This window comes from Oncorhynchus keta, chromosome 3 (assembly GCF_023373465.1).
Source record: "Oncorhynchus keta strain PuntledgeMale-10-30-2019 chromosome 3, Oket_V2, whole genome shotgun sequence".
Lineage (NCBI taxonomy): Eukaryota > Metazoa > Chordata > Actinopteri > Salmoniformes > Salmonidae > Oncorhynchus > Oncorhynchus keta.
In genome coordinates, this window is record NC_068423.1 from 33061432 (window position 1) to 33082180 (window position 20749).

Genomic DNA, 20749 nt, shown 5'->3' on the forward strand with positions numbered 1-20749 from the left:
TGCTTTTGGTGACAAGCCAAATTTCTTCAGCCTCCTGAGGTTGAAGAGGCGCTGCTGCGCCTTCTTCACGATGCTGTCTGTGAGTGGACCAATTCAGTTTGTCTGTGATGTGTATGCTTAAAACTTGCTACCCTCTCCACTACTGTTCCATCAATGTGGATAGGGGGTGTTCCCTCTGCTGTTTCCTGAAGTCCACAATCATCTCCTTACTTTTGTTGACGTTGAGTGTGAGGTTATTTTCCTGACACCACACTCCGAGGGCCCTCACCTCCTCCCTGTAGGCCGTCTCGTCATTGTTGGTAATCAAGCCTACCACTTGTGTCGTCCGCAAACTTGATGATTTGAGTTGGAGGCGTGCGTGGCCACGCAGTCGTGGGTGAACAGGGAGTATAGGAGAGGGCTCAGAACGCACCCTTGTGGGGCCCCAGTGTTGAGGATCAGCGAGGTGGAGATGTTGCCTTCCCTCACCACCTGGGAGTGGCCCGTCAGGAAGTCCAGTACCCAGTTGCACAGGGCGGGGTCAAGACCCAGGGTCTCGAGCTTGGAGGGTACTATGGTGTTGAATGCCGAGCTGTAGATGAACAGCATTCTCACATAGGTATTCCTCTTGACCAGATGGGTTAGGGCAGTGTGCAGTGTGGTTGAGATTGCATCGTCTGTGGACCTATTTGGGCGGTAAGCAAATACTCCATCCCCAGCAGAGCAACTCCCTCCTATATTACTCCATCCCCAGCAGAGCAACCCCCTCCTATATTACTCCATCCCCATTGTAGAAAGCTGCTCTGTTCACTAGTATGACCATAAATGTTGCTCAACTTTCAGGCCTTCTGAGATTCCCTGGCTGTCTGTCTACTACCCCACCGTGCTGCCCAGGTTGAGGCTCAGGCCTTCTGAGATTCCCTGGCTGTCCGTCTACTACCTCACCGTGCCGCCCAGGTTTAGACTCAGGCCTTATGAGATTCCCTGGCTGTCTGTCTACTACCCCACTGTGCTGCTGAGGCTCCAGTGGCTCAGGCCCTAATCTGCTAGTGCTGCCATGCTCCAGTGGCTCAGAGGGAAATACTGATTGAATTGGGTAGGAAACCATTTTAATCTGTAAACCGCAACTCAACATGACCATTCTGGCACTAATCTCCATGCATTGCTACTGCCATCTAGTGGCCATGCGGACTACAGAAACAGACAAATACATTCTCACATTTTTATTTCATGACTTGGATTTCAGAATTACAAAAAAAAAAAATAATAATAATATTCCACATATATCTTAGAAAACAATCGACCTAATAAAGATATGTTCACTGTGAGGTGGACTATACATGACAGGGACAAACAGAGTCAAACTCTTTACATAGTGTCTCATGTATAAATAGGGAAAATGTCCTCTGCGGCACCACATTTTGAAATGATGCTTAATCTCTACATAATCTAGAGTATTAGTTAAAAAAAATAAAAAACTCACTTTTAGGCTAAATAATACAACACATTTAGTTTGTCAAGTTATTAGAATCTGAAATGAGGGCTACTGCATAGGAAATTATTTACAGTAGACTGACGAGGGGGCACGGACAGGACTTCTTATATAGCACTGGGGCATTGGGTACAGTCAGCCGATGTCCTGGTTGGTGAGGAAGCCATCCAATGGCAGCCATCTTGACTAAGGCCACACAGCCAAGTCAGCCATACACGCAGTTGCACACTGTTTCACACACAAACCTCACCAGCTCATTCACTCAACGTCATCTTCTGCCAAACTCTGAGCACTCACGATTCTCTGAAAAAAACAGGGGAAAAAAACAAGAAACTTCACTGAACTCCTCAGCCACAGTCAGACCTGAATCCTGACAGTCTAAGTGACATGAGAATGAAACTGTCTGTCAAGAAAAACAACTGACAAGATTAATGTCCTAGAGCTGAAAGAACAGGTCATCTTTAAGCCATTTTGGTGACTCCAACCCCACCCTTGGACAAAGTACCCTTTGTCCATATCAGCATGCAAAAAAAATAATCATGCAAAAAGCCAAATACATTGCTACATTCTAAGTGTGAATATCGGAATAGAGACCTAGCGTCTTCCGTGGGAGAAAGCCTCCTCACTCACCTGGCTGATGGTGGGCAGTTTGGTGAGCAGCATCTGGAACACTGGAGGAGGCAGAGTCTGCTGTAGCACCTGGAGCAGCTGCTGGGGCTGACCACACACTGCTATGGCATTTGTCAGATGGTCTACACCAGTCTCACAGTCTCCTGTTGGGGTGGTCGACATGATTAGCTCAGGTGGTCTACTTCCTTCAAGCTATAGTCCAAACAAGATATTATTAATACCACCTCAGCTCTTACGCTAGCCACTTTCACAATCGTGGAAATCACAATCGATCGAAACTGGATGCAGTTTGTTTGCCATCTTAATTTCTTGGTGACGGGGGGGTGGGGGGACTATTGAGTAGCTTGGATGAATAAGGTACCCAGAATAAACTGCCTGCTACTCAGTCCCAGAAGCTAATATATGCATATTATTGGTAGTATTGGATAGAAAACACTGAAGTTTATAAAACTATTTGAATGATGTCTGCGAGTATAACAGAACTCATATGGCAGGCGAAAACCTGAGAAACATCCAACCAGGAAGTGGGAAATGTGAGGTTTGTAGTTTCATTTAAGTGATTGCCTGTCCAATATGCTGTGTCTATGGGGCCAGATTGCACTTCCCAAGGCTTCCAGCAGATGTCAACAGTCTTTAAAAATATGTTTGAGGCTTCTATTGAGGAACGGGGTCGAATAAGTGCTGTTTCAACAAGAGGACTAGGCTGTGGCCAATCAGTTGTTTACTGCGCTGTCACACGGGCCTTTTCTCTCTGAATACGCTATTGCCCGGTTGGAGTATTATTGATTTATTATAAAAAGACCAAGGATTGATTGTAAACATCGTTTGACAAGTTTCTACAAACTGTAATAAAACTCGACTTCTCGTCTGGATTTTGCGCTCGCGCATTGTGCCTTTGGAATAGTGAACTAAACAGAGGTATTTGGACGTTATCGAACAAAACAAACATTGTGGGAGTCCTGGGAGTGCATTCCGACGAAGATCAGCAAAGTGAAGATTTATAATGCTATTTATGACCTCCACAACTTCGCGGGTAACTGCATGGCTTTTGTGGCTGAACGCGGTTCTCAGATTATTGAATATTGTGCTTTTGCCGTAAAGCTTTTTTGAAATCTGACAAAGCATTAAGGACAAGTTTATCTTTCAAAGTTTGCAATGTCGCTGGATGTTGGAGGCATTTCTGAACATGGCACCAATGTAAACTGAGGTTTTTGGATATAAATATGAACTTGATCGAACAAAACATACATGTGTAACATTGAGTCCTGGGAGTGTCATCTGATGAAGATCGTCAAAGGTTAGTGGTTAATTTAATCTATATTTCTGCTTTTTGTGATACCTCTTTGGATGGAAAATGGCTGAAAGCTTTCTGTGACTAGTTGCTGACCTAACATAATAAATTCTGCTTTTGCCGAAAAGCCTTTCTGAAATCGGACACAGTGGTTGGATTAACGAGAAGTGATTCTTTAAAACACTTGTATGGTTTGGGAATTTTAATTAGGAGATCTGTTTTGAATTTGGCGCCCTGCACCTTCACTGGCTGTTGACGAGGTGAGATTGTCCCGAACGATCCCAGAGAGGTTATTAAGTGGAGGTCCAATTCACTAATGTTGCCTCCTCGGCCCTCAATTTACCCCGAGGGAGCGAATGAACAACTTTGGTAACTTACAGGGTTGATGTGACCCACAATTCAATTCACATGTCAAACTCGTGGCTGCGAAGTAACAAACTTAAAGGCTGCATTTTCAGCTAATTTTTTAAAATAAAAGACACTACCAGTCAAAAGTTTTAGAAAACTTACTCGTTCAAGATTAATTTTACCATTTTCTACATTGTAGAATAATAGTGAAGACATTAAAACTATGAAATAACACATGGAATCATGCAGTAACCCACAAAAAAAAAAAAAAAAAAAAAAATAGTAAAAATAAATAAGGGGAACACTAAAAGAACACATTGTAGATCTGAATGAAATCTTAAATACTTTTTTCTTTACATAGTTGAATGTGCTGACAATAAAAATCACACAAATTATCAATGGAAATCAAATTTATCAACCCATGGCGGTCTGGAATTGGAGTGACACTCAAAATTAAAGTGGAAAACCACACTACAGGCTGATCCAACTTTGATGTAATGTCTTTAAAAACGTCACACCACCCTCATGGAGTCGGTTTCTGACCGTTTGAGCAGACACGTGCACATTTGTGGCCTGCTGGAGGTCATTTTGCAGGGCTCTGTGCTCCTCCTTGCACAAAGACGGAGGTAGCTGGGTTGTTGCCCTCCTACGGCCTCCTCCATGTCTCCTGATGTACTGGCCTGTCTCCTGGTAGCGCCTCCATGCTCTGGACACTACGCTGATAGACACAGCAAACCTTGCCACAGCTCGCATTGATGTGCCATCCTGGATGAGCTGCAATACCTGAGCCACTTGTGTGGGTTGTAGACTCAGTCTCATGCTACCACTAGAGTGAAAGCACCGACAGCATTCAAAAGTGACCAAAACATCAGTCAGGAAGCATAGGAACTGAGAAGTGGTCTGTGGTCACCACCTGCAGAACCACTCCTTTATTGGGGGTGTCTTGCTAATTGCCTATAATTTCCACCTGTTGTCTATTCCATTTGCACAACAGCATGTGACATTTATTGTCAATCAGTGTTGCTTCCTAAGTGGACAGTTTGATTTCACAGAAGTGTGATAGACTTGGAGTTACATTGTGTTGTTTCAGTGTTCCCTTTATTTTTTTTGAGCAGTGTATATTTTACATTTGAGATTCTTCAGAAAATCCACCCTTTACCTTGATGACAGCTTTGCACCCTTTGGCATTCTCTCAACCAGATTCATGAGGTAGTCATCTGGAATGCATTTCAGGTGTGCCTTGTTAAAAGTTAATTTGTGGAATGCATTTCCTTCTTAATGCATTTGAGCCAATCAGTTGTGTTGTGACAAGGTTGGGGTGGTATACAGAAGATAGCCCTATTTGGTAAAAGACCAAGTCCATATTATGGCAAGAACAGCTCAAATAAGCAAAGAGAAATGACAGTCCGTCATTACTTCAATACAGGTCAGTCAGTCCATAAAAATTTTACTTTGAAAGTTTCTTCAAATGCAGTCGCAAAAACCACCAAGCGCTGTGATGAAACTGGCTCTCATGAGGACCACCACAGGAAAGGAAGACCCAGAGTTACCTCTGCTGCAGAGGATAAGTTCATTAGAGAGTTAACTGGCTCAGAAATTGCAGCACAAATAAATGCTTCAGAGTTCAAGTAACAGACATCTGAACATCAACTGTTCAGGAGACTGAATTAGGAAAAAAAAATGCATCAAAATAAAAATGACTTATGTAATTGATGTTGTAGAGCTGAAATAACCAGAGCCCCCGACACAGGTCCCTGGGCTACAGATCTCAAGTTTGATAGAGCACCATTACTTTTTTCCAGAAGCTAACATTAGCAACCAGGATGTTTATGAGAATGCACAGTTGGACCAGACACTAATGCCACAGCTATTCCAGAAGGGGTCAGGACCAGATAGTTATAGGATCTTAGTAGTGTTCAGGACTGGGTGTGTATGAAAGACGAGGTGATGGCCATGGAGACAGGGGGTGACAGCTAACCTTGTGCTAGCAGCTCCTCTCCCAGTTGGATCTCCTCCAGGAAGAACTTCTGTACAGCTTCTGCATCCTTCAGGTCAGGTAGCTAAATGGCAGACAGGTTAGCAGACAGTCAGTACAGGGGAAGACAAAGAGCCTTCTAAAAAGCACTAACTTCATATCATCACGGGGCTCCTGAGTGGCACAGTGGTCTAAGGCACCATAACAGACCCTGGTTCGATCCCGGGATGTATCCCAACTGGCAGTGAGCCGGAATCCCATAGGGCGGCATACATTTGGCCCAGTGTCATCCAGGTTAGGCCTGGGTAGGCAGTCATTGTAAAATACGAATTCGTTCTTAAACTGACTTCCCCAGTTAAAATAAAAATAACATTTGCCCCTTGGTCTGTCCATGGTTTGTAATGTTTCTTACCCTTAGTACAGTCTTCTCTTGGGAAGACTTCTGTTTACTCCTGCCTGTTGAAACAATGTCATGTTTGATGACTGGTATGCTAAAGAAAGGAGTGGCTTGCAGAGAAAGACGTTAGTTACATGGAAGGGCTAAGAAGAAAATTAAAAAGGAGTCGGGATTGTTTAAACCAAACATTATATGGTGGACACTAACGTTAGTCTGTTTGAGAGTTGGTTGAGTTAACTAGTTATGTACACTAAACATATACACACCACCATTGACAAACCATCCTTAATATTGGATTGACCGGACTGCAGATGAATCAATGTTATCCAACGCTAACTAGCTAACTGGCTAAGCGGATATGGTGGCACTTCGTTAGTTAACTATTGACTAGTTAACCAACTCGTAACTAGTTAGCAATAACATAACCCAAATACAAAGCTAAGCGTATACTTAATGCAATTATATCACGCCAGATAGTTAGCCAAACATTTGTAAACTAGCAAGCCATTTTGTCGCAGGTATAAAAACACGTGACTTGCCAGTTTGCTAACATGACTTACGTTCTTGTAGTCTTTTCTTGAAGTTCGGGTCACTTCGTCGTTTTCTATCGAAATAAACGCAGTATCCAATGAACAGGGCTCCGGCCACCCCAGCGACCATGGTGCTGGTTTTAGCCCCCATCATGTCCGGAGAGCAGAGTAGACACACCACTAAGTTAACTAGCCAGCATGCTAGCTACTGACGCTTCCTGTGAAGGACACCGACTGCGCATGATCCCATCTTGCGTCACTGGATTCACACCTGCGCAGTGACTACAGCTGATTGATTATTTCGTTGATTTATTACATACAGCTGATTGAGTATTTAGATGATTTATTACATAGAGCTGATTATTTAGATGATTTATTACATACAGCTGATTGATTATTTCATTGATTTATTACATACAGCTGATTATTTAGATGATTTATTACATACAGCTGATTATTTCGTTGATTTATTACATACAGCTGATTGAGTATTTAGATGATTTATTACATACAGCTGATTATTTAGATGATTTATTACATAGAGCTGATTATTTCGTTGATTTATTACATACAGCTGATTGATTATTTAGTTGATTTATTACATACAGCTGATTGAGTATTTAGATGATTTATTACATAGAGCTGATTATTTAGATGATTTATTACATACAGCTGATTATTTAGATGATTTATTACATAGAGCTGATTATTTCGTTGATTTATTACATACAGCTGATTGATTATTTAGTTGATTTATTACATACAGCTGATTATTTAGATGATTTATTACATAGAGCTGATTATTTAGTTGATTTATTACATACAGCTGATTGATTATTTCATTGATTTATTACATACAGCTGATTATTTAGATGATTTATTACATACAGCTGATTATTTCGTTGATTTATTACATACAGCTGATTGAGTATTTAGATGATTTATTACATAGAGCTGATTATTTAGATGATTTATTACATACAGCTGATTGATTATTTCATTGATTTATTACATACAGCTGATTATTTAGATGATTTATTACATACAGCTGATTATTTCGTTGATTTATTACATACAGCTGATTGAGTATTTAGATGATTTATTACATAGAGCTGATTATTTAGATGATTTATTACATACAGCTGATTGAGTATTTAGATGATTTATTACATAGAGCTGATTATTTAGATGATTTATTACATACAGCTGATTGAGTATTTAGATGATTTATTACATAGAGCTGATTATTTAGATGATTTATTACATACAGCTGATTATTTAGATGATTTATTACATACAGCTGATTATTTAGATGATTTATTACATACAGCTGATTGAGTATTTAGATGATTTATTACATAGAGCTGATTATTTAGATGATTTATTACATACAGCTGATTATTTAGATGATTTATTACATACAGCTGATTGATTATTTAGTTGATTTATTACATAGAGCTGATAGGTGAAATAGTGAGCAGGGCCGTCATTCGGGTAAAACTGTTTACCGTGTAACAACCAAATGGAACAAAAATAAACGGGGGAGGGACCTACCTGAATGTGTCCAATAGAAACTCTCGTTTATGATTGCGAAACGTTTTCCGTTCGGTGTTAATGTTTTCCAGTTCGCTGCAAAACCTTTTGCAACAGAAATCGTTACACCCTGGAGTTCAAGGGTTTACTCCTTGTTCAAGGGCTTACTTTACAGAAGGCAAGTGGATTTGCCATTTATTTTCAGTAACTGAAATTATTTATTTTGTTATTACTTTAGTACAAGTGTAACGGATGCTTCGCGGGTGACTGTTGTTGATGTGTGCAGAGGGTCCCTGGTTCGCGCCCGGGTATGGGCGAGGGGACGGTCTAAAGTTATACTGTAGTATAAGTACACTACTACCAAGTACAGTCATCAAATCATTCCTTCTCAATGTTAGAGTTGACCATAATACAGTTTGGGAGACTCTCCAGAGCAGGTGCATTCAACGAAGGTGGGTAAAGGCAACCACATTATCCACAGATTACAGCCGTTACAAGTAAATCTAGAGACGTGCGTGTTGAGCAGATATCATGGCATGTGACATTTCCTCCAGACCAAAGACAATACAATGAAGTTCAAACTATGGCATTTATTTCAAACAGAGGCTTCTTTTTTCTTTACTTTTTTTGCTTACATTTGTACAATAAATTACACATGTATGAATGCCCATTTTCTGACGGGCCTAATAAATACTATAGAGTTTTTTTTTTCATAAGCTTTATCACACTCTCTCTGTCTCTCTCTGTCTCTCTCTCTCCCAGACCATTCCATAGAGGTCTGTGAAACTGTACAAGTTGGAAAATACCATAACCGTCTTTTCAAAACCGCTAAACCCAGTGAGCAAAATCGGGTTGAAAAGACATCAACCAAAAATAATGTATTTTCAACATCTTGTGCTCATAGGGTATGCTTCTGATACAAGCACAAGCTAACGTAAAAACACACACAAAAACAAACTAATTAACAAGCCAAGACAGAGAACAAAGCAAATAACCAGTCTAGGAAAAAAAAAAAAAAAAAATTATGAAAACCTCAGAACAAACAAAAAAGTAAACAAAAAAACAAATGAAAACCAAATAAAACCTTGTACCCAAAATGGCACCCTATTCCCTATATAGTGCACTACTTTTTGACCAGGGCCCATAGGGATCCATTTGGGACGCAAGCCCTTGTCCCCCCCCAGTGAGGACCAGATTGGAAAACAACACACATGTGTTGACCCTCCTCACTACACTAATGAAACTACATGTTGAAACAGTACGACTGCCTGTACACGAAAGTACACGTTATCATTATGAACAGTGGAAGATATTAAATAGCTTGACTCAAATCACTCTTCTTCTCAATATACAAATGTATAACAAAGGCATACAATTACATACAAGTGCCAAACAAACAGACATAATATCATACAGTAGGGATCTATACAAACTACGCATCCCAAATGGAAACCTGTCCCCTTTATAGTGCACCACTTTTGACCAGGACCAATAGGGAATCCCATAGGTAGTGCACTACTTTAGACCAGGGTCAATAAGGAATCCCATAGGTAGTGCACTACTTTAGACCAGGGTCAATAGGGAATCCCATAGGTAGTGCACTACTTTAGACCAGGGCCCATAGGGAATCCCATAGGTAGTGCACTACTTTAGACCAGGGTCAATAGGGAATCCCATAGGTAGTGCACTACTTATGACCAGGACCAATGGGGAATCCCATAGGTAGTGCACTACTTTAGACCAGGGCCAATAGGGAATCCCATAGGTAGTGCACTACTTTAGACCAGGGTCAATAGGGAATCCCATAGGTAGTGCACTACTTTAGACCAGGGTCAATAGGGAATCCCATAGGTAGTGCACTACTTTAGACCAGGGCCAATAGGGAATCCCATAGGTAGTGCACTACTTTAGACCAGGGCCCATAGGGAATCCCATAGGTAGTGCACTACTTTAGACCAGGGTCAATAGGGAATCCCATAGGTAGTGCACTACTTTAGACCAGGGCCAATAGGGAATCCCATAGGTAGTGCACTACTTTAGACCAGGGCCAATAGGGAATCCCATAGGTAGTGCACTACTTTAGACCAGGGTCAATAGGGAATCCCATAGGTAGTGCACTACTTTAGACCAGGGCCAATAGGGAATCCCATAGGTAGTGCACTACTTTAGACCAGGGCCAATAGGGAATCCCATAGGTAGTGCACTACTTTAGACCAGGGCCCATAGGGAATCCCATAGGTAGTGCACTATAAATGGAATAGGGCGCTTTTTTTCAGATGCAACCAAAGGGAGGAAACACTGGAGTCTGAAATAATGGCTGTATATACACATACAGCACTTTGTTGTCATAAATACACAGCTACAATTTTGTTTTCACCATTATCCTGGTCAGATTATAGAGAACAGAACCAAAACATGATTATTCGTTGGTATGGATGATGGGGGGGGTGTGAAGAGTTGGGTAAAACAACATGATTATTCGTTGGTGGTGGGGGGGGGTTAACAACATGATTATGTGTTGGTATGGGTGAGGGGGTGAAGAGTTGGGTAAAACAACATGATTATGTGTTGGTATGGGTGAGGGGGAGGTTAACAACATGATTATTTGTTGGTGGGGGGGGGTTAACAACATGATTATGTGTTGGTATGGGTGAGGGGGGGGTGAAGAGTTGGGTAAAACAACATGATTATTTGTTGGTGGGGGGGTTAACAACATGATTATTTGTTGGTGGGGGGAGTTAACAACATGTTTATTTGTTGGTGGGGGGTTAACAACATGATTATTTGTTGGTGGGGGGGGGTGAAGAGTTGATTAAAAGGAGAACTGGAGGACAGGATTTGGAAACACCATCGATGACCTTTATAACTTTACTGTCAATGTGTTTCACTTTATATTTTCTATATAATAATCTTGGAACAATCAATTACACATCTGGGACACATTCTTATTAGATTTCTAAATGTCTTCTGCAGCATAACAAACTACTATAATCTGAACAGACTACTATAATCTGTACAGACTACTATAATCTGAGCAGACTACTATAATCTGAACAGACTACTATAATCTGTACAGACTACTATAATCTGAACAGACTACTATAATCTGAACAGACTACTATAATCTGAACAGACTACTATAATCTGTACAGACTACTATAATCTGGTCAGACTACTATAATCTGGTCAGACTACTATAATCTGGTCAGACTACTATAATCTGAACAGACTACTATAATCTGTACAGACTACTATAATCTGAACAGACTACTATAATCTGAACAGACTACTATAATCTGAACAGACTACTATAATCTGAGCAGACTACTATAATCTGTACAGACTACTATAATCTGTACAGACTACTATAATCTGGTCAGACTACTATAATCTGTACAGACTACTATAATCTGGTCAGACTACTATAATCTGAACAGACTACTATAATCTGTACAGACTACTATAATCTGAACAAACTACTTTAATCTGTGCAGACTACTATAATCTGAGCAGACTACTATAATCTGGTCAGACTACTATAATCTGAACAGACTACTATAATCTGAACAGACTACTATAATCTGAACAGACTACTATAATCTGAACAGACTACTATAATCTGTACAGACTACTATAATCTGAACAGACTACTATAATCTGAACAGACTACTATAATCTGAACAGACTACTATAATCTGTACAGACTACTATAATCTGAACAGACTACTATAATCTGAACAGACTACTATAATCTGAACAGACTACTATAATCTGAGCAGACTACTATAATCTGTGCAGACTACTATAATCTGAACAGACTACTATAATCTGTACAGACTACTATAATCTGAACAGACTACTATAATCTGTGCAGACTACTTTAATCTGTACAGACTACTATAATCTGAGCAGACTACTATAATCTGAACAGACTACTATAATCTGTACAGACTACTATAATCTGAACAGACTACTATAATCTGAACAGACTACTATAATCTGAACAGACTACTATAATCTGAACAGACTACTATAATCTGAGCAGACTACTATAATCTGGGCAGACTACTATAATCTGGTCAGACTACTATAATCTGGTCAGACTACTATAATCTGAACAGACTACTATAATCTGTACAGACTACTATAATCTGAACAGACTACTATAATCTGAACAGACTACTATAATCTGAACAGACTACTATAATCTGAGCAGACTACTATAATCTGAGCAGACTACTATAATCTGAACAGACTACTATAATCTGAACAGACTACTATAATCTGTGCAGACTACTATAATCTGTACAGACTACTATAATCTGAACAGACTACTATAATCTGAACAGACTACTATAATCTGAGCAGACTACTATAATCTGTACAGACTACTATAATCTGTACAGACTACTATAATCTGAACAGACTACTATAATCTGAGCAGACTACTATAATCTGAACAGACTACTATAATCTGGTCAGACTACTATAATCTGTACAGACTACTATAATCTGAACAGACTACTATAATCTGAGCAGACTACTATAATCTGGTCAGACTACTATAATCTGAACAGACTACTATAATCTGAACAGACTACTATAATCTGTACAGACTACTATAATCTGTACAGACTACTATAATCTGAACAGACTACTATAATCTGTACAGACTACTATAATCTGTACAGACTACTATAATCTGAACAGACTACTATAATCTGAACAGACTACTATAATCTGAACAGACTACTATAATCTGGTCAGACTACTATAATCTGTACAGACTACTATAATCTGTACAGACTACTATAATCTGTACAGACTACTATAATCTGAACAGACTACTATAATCTGAACAGACTACTATAATCTGTGCAGACTACTTTAATCTGTACAGACTACTATAATCTGAGCAGACTACTATAATCTGAACAGACTACTATAATCTGGACAGACTACTATAATCTGAACAGACTACTATAATCTGAACAGACTACTATAATCTGAACAGACTACTATAATCTGAACAGACTACTATAATCTGAACAGACTACTATAATCTGAGCAGACTACTATAATCTGAGCAGACTACTATAATCTGGTCAGACTACTATAATCTGATCAGACTACTATAATCTGAACAGACTACTATAATCTGAACAGACTACTATAATCTGAACAGACTACTATAATCTGAACAGACTACTATAATCTGAACAGACTACTATAATCTGAGCAGACTACTATAATCTGAACAGACTACTATAATCTGAACAGACTACTATAATCTGAGCAGACTACTATAATCTGAACAGACTACTATAATCTGAACAGACTACTATAATCTGAGCAGACTACTATAATCTGAACAGACTACTATAATCTGAACAGACTACTATAATCTGTGCAGACTACTATAATCTGAACAGACTACTATAATCTGAACAGACTACTATAATCTGTACAGACTACTATAATCTGAACAGACTACTATAATCTGAGCAGACTACTATAATCTGTGCAGACTACTATAATCTGGTCAGACTACTATAATCTGTAGGGGTAAAGATTTGATAAGAATGCTGAATCTGTATAGACTCATCAAATCTCACCCCTACAGGTTATAGAAGAACACAGGACTGATGAGGAGTTGGAAACATACTGGTAGAACACCTACTGTTTTAATATATTTCTCTTGGAATAATCAATTACAAACCTGGGAATTATACATTATATATATTACTATATACACTGAACAAAAATATAAATGCAACATGTAGAGTGTTGGTCCCATATTTCAGCTGAAATAAAAGATCCCAGAAATGTTTATTTCTCTCAAATGTTTACATCCCTGTTAGTGAGCATTTCTCCTTTGCCAAGATAATGCATCCACCTGACAAGTGTGGCATTTCAAGGAGATTAAACAGCATGATCATTACACAGGTGCACCTTGTGCTGAGGACAATAAAAGGCCACTCTAAAATGTGCAGTTTTGTCAAACAACACAATGCCACAGATTCCTCAAGTTTTGAGGGAGCGTGCAATTGGCATGCTGACTGCAGGAATGTCCACCAGAGCTGTTGCCAGATAATTTAATGTTAATTTCTCTACCATAAGCCGCCTCCATCGTCGTTTTAGAGAATGTGGCAGTATGTCCAACCGGGCTCACAACCGCAGACCACGTGTATGGCGTCGTGTGGGCGAGCGGTTTGCTGATGTCAAATTTGTGAACAGAGTGCCCCATGGTGGCGGTGGGGTTATGGTATGGACAGGCATAAGCTACGGACAACGAACACAATTGCATTTTATTGATGGCAATTTGAATGCACAGGGATACCATGACGAGATCCCGAGGCCCATTGTCGAGCCATTCATCCTCTACCATCACCTCCTGTTTCAGCATGATAATGCACAACCCCATGTCGCAAGGATCTGTTCACAATTCCTGCAAGCTGAAAATGGCCCAGTTCTTCCATGACCTGCGTACTCACCAGACACGTCGCCCATTGAGCATGTTTGGGATGCTCTGGATCGATGTGTATGACAGCATGTCCCAGTTCTTCCATGGCCTGCGTACTCAGCAGACATGTCGCCCACTGAGCATGTTTGGGATGCTCTGGATCGATGTGTATGACAGCATGTCCCAGTTCTTCCATGGCCTGCGTACTCACCAGACATGTCACCTATTGAGCATGTTTGGGATGCTCTGGATCGTCATGTTCCAGTTCCCACCAATATCCAGCAACGTCACACAGCCATTGAAGAGGAGTGGGACAACATTCCACAGACGACAATCAACAGCCTGATCAACGCTATGTGAAGGAGATGTCTCGCTGCATGAGGATCTGGTCACACCAGATACTGACTGGTTTTCTGATCCACGCCCCTACCTTTTTTCATTTACGGTATCTGTGACCAACAGATGCATATCTGTATTCCCAGTCGTGTGAAATCCATAGATTAGGGCCTAATGAACTTATTTCAATTGACTGATTTCCTTTAAATGAACTGTAAATCGGTCAAAATGTTTGAAATTGTTGCATGTTGCTTTTCTATTTTAGTTCAGCATATTTTTTTAAATGCAGAATGCTGTGTAGATCCCCTTGGCAGTTTGTCATTTAATTCAGAGGGTGCTTTCTTCTCCATCCGGAGCGTCTAATGTAGATCCTCTGAACGGCGTGATAAAAACACTGATTAGAAATACAAGAAGAATGAGTTGAAAAGACAAGATAAGCCGACAAGATACAACGCTCTCCATTAGGTTTCCTTCAACCTGCCAGACATCTCCATCATTACACATGTGTGTATATACTGCCATGTTAACTGGGGACCTTATTAAGGAGCAGACAAAGGGCTGTGTTCCAAATGGAACCCTATTCCCTATATTGTGCACTACACTTTACACCAGAGCCCATAGAAAGTAGTGCACGGTATAGGTAAAAAGGGTTCAATTTTGGGACTCATTCCTATAGACATTAGATCCTGTCTGACAGAAAGAGATTAGTACTCTCCACCTCTACAATCATTAGGAATATCAATATGATCACATGAATATCTTGCTAGAAATATCTGTCATGTACACAGTCACAGGCCTGGTCGGAGCAGTCTGTCACTCATGCAGTCCTCTGAAAGACGGACCGTTTTTCATTTCTAAGAACCATCAGGACTAAGAGAGTCGGACAGGACAATGTTCCCTCTTAAGAGGTGTCTTAGGGTTAGACACAACAACAAGGCCCTAACAGTAGTCTCATGTTCATCAGCTTCATGGCTTCAAAGTCACTTCTCTGGATCTCTACAGTGGGCCGACATACGAAGCCTCTCTCTCCTCCACACAGCGCTTTACAGACCACGGTCACGGGTCAAGATAAGAGTACCATTCGAAGGCGTGGTAGCTTAAAGAAGTGAAGACGGACAGAGAGAGAAATGCAAGTGTTCCAACAGTACACGCACTACAAGCGTATGTTTTAGTATGTACATCGTCATGTGACTGAGTCTTGCGCATTTCCCTTTGAAAGGCTCTACATACACAGGGCTACATTGGACAAGGACCTTGATGACACAGTACACACCGTCGTCAACCCAATCGAAACTACCTCGAGATGGAAAGAATCACTATTGCTTGAAGAAAACAACTCTTAGAAATGTTTATCAATCAATTTTTTTTTTTTTTTGGTTGGTTGGTTGGTCGTTGTATTCTCTTCCCCCTCAAAATCTTCATAAAAGTGCACTTAAGTGCAATTAGCTTGCCAAGGAAACAGCTATGGATAGAAAATAGTGTTTGTTTTGTCTTGTTGGTCTGGTTGTCTGTGTTGCTGTATCCCTGTGGTTGTTCCAGTATAGAGATTGTGTTGTCTGTCCTGCTGGGAGGGAGTTGGGAGTAGGGGTGATGAGGCCAAACTGTTGGAAAGGGGCTCTGGGGTGGAGAGGCATGGATAAGAGGGGAGGTTTAAGTGGGGGCATTGATGCCTGGGTGCTCTTCGGTTTGAGGTGGGTATGTACTGAGACTTTGGAGTGGAGGCGTTAGTGGTAGGGATGGGGCCTTGGTGGGTGTTGGGGGTATTTTGGGATGGGGACCAGGGTGGTGCTGGTTAAGTGCTCAGTGCTGTGTCCTGGGCCTCGGAAGGTTGGGAGGGGTGAGGGGTTGTCCTGTCACCTACACTCTACAGACACCACAGAGTTCTGAGAGGAGGAAGAGGACGACACAGGAGTGTCGGCTAGCGTCAACATCACTGCTGCTGTTAGAGAGCTGGAGGACGGGGACGAGGAAGAGGAGGAAGATGCAGCCACCGTACCTGGAGAGAAAAAACAACATGGTGGTCAGATGGAGTAGAAACAACATGGTGGTCAGATGGAGTAGAAACAACATGGTGGTCAGATGGACCAGAAACAACATGGTGGTCAGATGGAGTAGAAACAACATGGTGGTCAGATGGACCAGAAACAACATGGTGGTCAGATGGACCAGAAACAACATGGTGGTCAGATGGAGTAGAAACAACATGGTGGTCAGATGGAGCAGAAACAACATGGTGGTCAGATGGAGCAGAAACAACATGGTGGTCAGATGGAGCAGAAACAACATGGTGGTCAGATGGAGTAGAAACAACATGGTGGTCAGATGGACCAGAAACAACATGGTGGTCAGATGGAGTAGAAACAACATGGTGGTCAGATGGAGCAGAAACAACATGGTGGTCAGATGGAGCAGAAACAACATGGTGGTCAGATGGAGCAGAAACAACATGGTGGTCAGATGGAGCAGAAACAACATGGTGGTCAGATGGAGCAGAAACAACATGGTGGTCAGATGGAGCAGAAACAACATGGTGGTCAGATGGAGCAGAAACAACATGGTGGTCAGAAACAACATGGTGGTCAGATGGAGCAGAAACAACATGGTGGTCAGATGGAGCAGAAACAACATGGTGGTCAGATGGAGCAGAAACAACATGGTGGTCAGATGGAGCAGAAACAACATGGTGGTCAGATGGAGCAGAAACAACATGGTGGTCAGATGGAGCAGAAACAACATGGTGGTCAGAAACAACATGGTGGTCAGATGGAGTAGAAACAACATGGTGGTCAGATGGAGCAGAAACAACATGGTGGTCAGATGGAGCAGAAACAACATGGTGGTCAGATGGAGCAGAAACAACATGGTGGTCAGATGGAGCAGAAACAACATGGTGGTCAGATGGAGCAGAAACAACATGGTGGTCAGAAACAACATGGTGGTCAGATGGAGTAGAAACAACATGGTGGTCAGATGGAGTAGAAACAACATGGTGGTCAGATGGAGCAGAAACAACATGGTGGTCAGATGGAGTAGAAACAACATGGTGGTCAGATGGAGGAGAAACAACATGGTGGTCAGATGGAGTAGAAACAACATGGTGGTCAGATGGAGTAGAAACAACATGGTGGTCAGATACAACATGGTGGTCAGATGGAGTAGAAACAACATGGTGGTCAGATGGAGCAGAAACAACATGGTGGTCAGATGGAGCAGAAACAACATGGTGGTCAGATGGAGTAGAAACAACATGGTGGTCAGATGGAGCAGAAACAACATGGTGGTCAGATGGAGTAGAAACAACATGGTGGTCAGATGGACCAGAAACAACATGGTGGTCAGATGGAGTAGAAACAACATGCTGGTCAGATACAACATGGTGGTCAGATGGATCAGAAACAACATGGTGGTCAGATGGAGTAAAAACAACATGCTGGTCAGAAACAACATGGTGGTCAGATGGAGTAGAAACAACATGGTGGTCAGATACAACATGGTGGTCAGATACAACATGCTGGTCAGATACAACATGGTGGTCAGATGGAGTAGAAACAACATGGTGGTCAGAAACAACATGGTGGTCAGAAACAACATGGTGGTCAGATGGAGTAGAAACAACATGGTGGTCAGATGGAGTAGAAACAACATGGTGGTCAGATGGAGTAGAAACAACATGGTGGTCAGATGGAGCAGAAACAACATGGTGGTCAGAAACAACATGGTGGTCAGATGGAGTAGAAACAACATGGTGGTCAGATGGAGCAGAAACAACATGGTGGTCAGATGGAGCAGAAACAACATGGTGGTCAGAAACAACATGGTGGTCAGATGGAGCAGAAACAACATGGTGGTCAGAAACAACATGGTGGTCAGATGGAGTAGAAACAACATGGTGGTCAGATGGAGTAGAAACAACATGGTGGTCAGATGGAGCAGAAACAACATGGTGGTCAGATGGAGTAGAAACAACATGGTGGTCAGATGGAGCAGAAACAACATGGTGGTCAGAAACAACATGGTGGTCAGATGGAGTAGAAACAACATGGTGGTCAGATACAACATGGTGGTCAGAAACAACATGGTGGTCAGAAACAACATGGTGGTCAGAAACAACATGGTGGGCAGAAACAACATGGTGGTCAGAAACAACATGGTGGTCAGATGGAGCAGAAACAACATGGTGGTCAGATGGAGTAGAAACAACATGGTGGTCAGATGGAGTAGAAACAACATGGTGGTCAGAAACAACATGGTGGTCAGATGGAGCAGAAACAACATGGTGGTCAGATGGAGGAGAAACAACATGGTGGTCAGATGGACCAGAAACAACATGGTGGTCAGATGGAGGAGAAACAACATGGTGGTCAGAAACAACATGGTGGTCAGAAACAACATGGTGGTCAGATGGAGTAGAAACAACATGGTGGTCAGATGATGCAGAAACAACATGGTGGTCAGAAACAACATGGTGGTCAGATGGAGTAGAAACAACATGGTGGTCAGATGATGCAGAAACAACATGGTGGTCAGAAACAACATGGTGGTCAGATGGAGTAGAAACAACATGGTGGTCAGATGGAGCAGAAACAACATGGTGGTCAGATGGAGCAGAAACAACATGGTGGTCAGATGGAGCAGAAACAACATGGTGGTCAGAAACAACATGGTGGTCAGATGGAGCAGAAACAACATGGTGGTCAGATGGACCAGAAACAACATGGTGGTCAGAAACAACATGGTGGTCAGATGGAGTAGAAACAACATGGTGGTCAGATGGAGTAGAAACAACATGGTGGTCAGATGGAGCAGAAACAACATGGTGGTCAGATGGACCAGAAACAACATGGTGGTCAGATGGACCAGAAACAACATGGTGGTCAGATGGACCAGAAACAACATGGTGGTCAGATGGAGTAGAAACAACATGGTGGTCAGATGGAGTAGAAACAACATGGTGGTCAGATGGAGCAGAAACAACATGGTGGTCAGATGGAGTAGAAACAACATGGTGGTCAGATGGAGTAGAAACAACATGGTGGTCAGATGGAGTAGAAACAACATGGTGGTCAGATGGAGTAGAAACAACATGGTGGTCAGATGGAGCAGAAACAACATGGTGGTCAGATGGAGCAGAAACAACATGGTGGTCAGATGGACCAGGATGACTGGTGAGCCATCTACAGCCACTACACAGCCATCTACAGCCATTAGACAGCCACTAGACAGCCACTAGACAGCCACTAGACCGCCATCTACAGCCACTACACAGCCATCTACAGCCATTAGACAGCCACTAGACAGCCACTAGACAGCCACTAGACAGCCACTAGACAGCCATCTACAGCCACTAGACAGCCACTACACAGCCATCTACAGCCACTACACAGCCATTAGACAGCCACTAGACAGCCATCTACAGCCACTACACAGCCATTAGACAGCCACTAGACAGCCATCTACAGCCACTACACAGCCATCTACAGCCACTAGACAGCCACTAGACAGCCATCTACAGCCACTAGACAGCCACTACACAGCCATCTACAGCCACTAGACAGCCACTAGACCGCCATCTACAGCCACTAGACCGCCATCTACAGACATTAGACAGCCACTAGACAGCCATCTACAGCCACTAGACAGCCATCTACAGCCACTAGACCGCCATTAGACAGCCACTAGACAGCCATCTACAGCCACTACACAGCCATTAGACAGCCACTAGACCGCCATCTACAGCCACTGGACAGCCATCTACAGACATTAGACAGCCACTAC

At 41.8% G+C, this 20749-nt stretch overlaps 2 protein-coding genes and 1 long non-coding RNA gene across 11 annotated transcripts in view; 1 reads left to right on the top strand and 2 right to left on the bottom strand.

Moving 5' to 3' along the window:
* Positions 1-1187: 1187 nt before the first annotated feature.
* tomm20a (translocase of outer mitochondrial membrane 20) lies at positions 1188-6907 on the bottom strand. The gene is made up of 5 exons (XM_035765155.2): positions 6673-6907; positions 6128-6171; positions 5719-5800; positions 2102-2244; positions 1188-1774 (listed from the first exon to the last, which is right to left on the bottom strand). Exons 1-5 carry the CDS (start codon positions 6794-6796, stop codon positions 1730-1732), a joined length of 438 nt encoding a protein of 145 aa, XP_035621048.1. The 5' UTR covers positions 6797-6907; the 3' UTR covers positions 1188-1729.
* Positions 6908-9628: 2721 nt separating this feature from the next.
* Positions 9629-10476, top strand: LOC127915918 (uncharacterized). Of its 8 annotated transcripts, none has more exons than XR_008092943.1 (5): positions 9629-9768; positions 9812-9940; positions 9984-10112; positions 10156-10284; positions 10328-10474. It is a non-coding gene; the product is annotated as an uncharacterized LOC127915918 (long non-coding RNA). The 8 variants fall into 8 exon arrangements; XR_008092939.1 differs by having other exon boundaries at positions 10156-10241; positions 10285-10423; XR_008092938.1 differs by having other exon boundaries at positions 9984-10069; positions 10113-10241; positions 10285-10423.
* Positions 10477-13066: 2590 nt separating this feature from the next.
* Positions 13067-20749, bottom strand: part of LOC118369450 (AT-rich interactive domain-containing protein 4B-like) — a 262365-nt gene continuing 254682 nt past the window's right edge. For both annotated transcript variants that reach the window (XM_052496727.1, XM_052496726.1), the window contains exon 25: positions 13067-16970. In XM_052496727.1, coding sequence (XP_052352687.1) covers positions 16828-16970 — 143 coding nt within the window. In that variant the 3' untranslated portion in view covers positions 13067-16827. The remainder of the gene's footprint in view (positions 16971-20749) is intronic.

What these genes read in the sequence shown, in the direction of transcription:
- tomm20a (XM_035765155.2), bottom strand. Translation starts at nt 6,796, where the DNA reads ATGATGGGGGCTAAAACCAGCACCATGGTCGCTGGGGTGGCCGGAGCC. An exon ending in AGAGGAGCTGCTAGCACAAG is followed by an intron (nt 2,245 to 5,718) that starts GTTAGCTGTCAC and finishes CCACCCCAACAG; the next exon opens with GAGACTGTGAGACTGGTGTA. An exon ending in AACTGCCCACCATCAGCCAG is followed by an intron (nt 1,775 to 2,101) that starts GTGAGTGAGGAG and finishes TGTTTTTTTCAG; the next exon opens with AGAATCGTGAGTGCTCAGAG.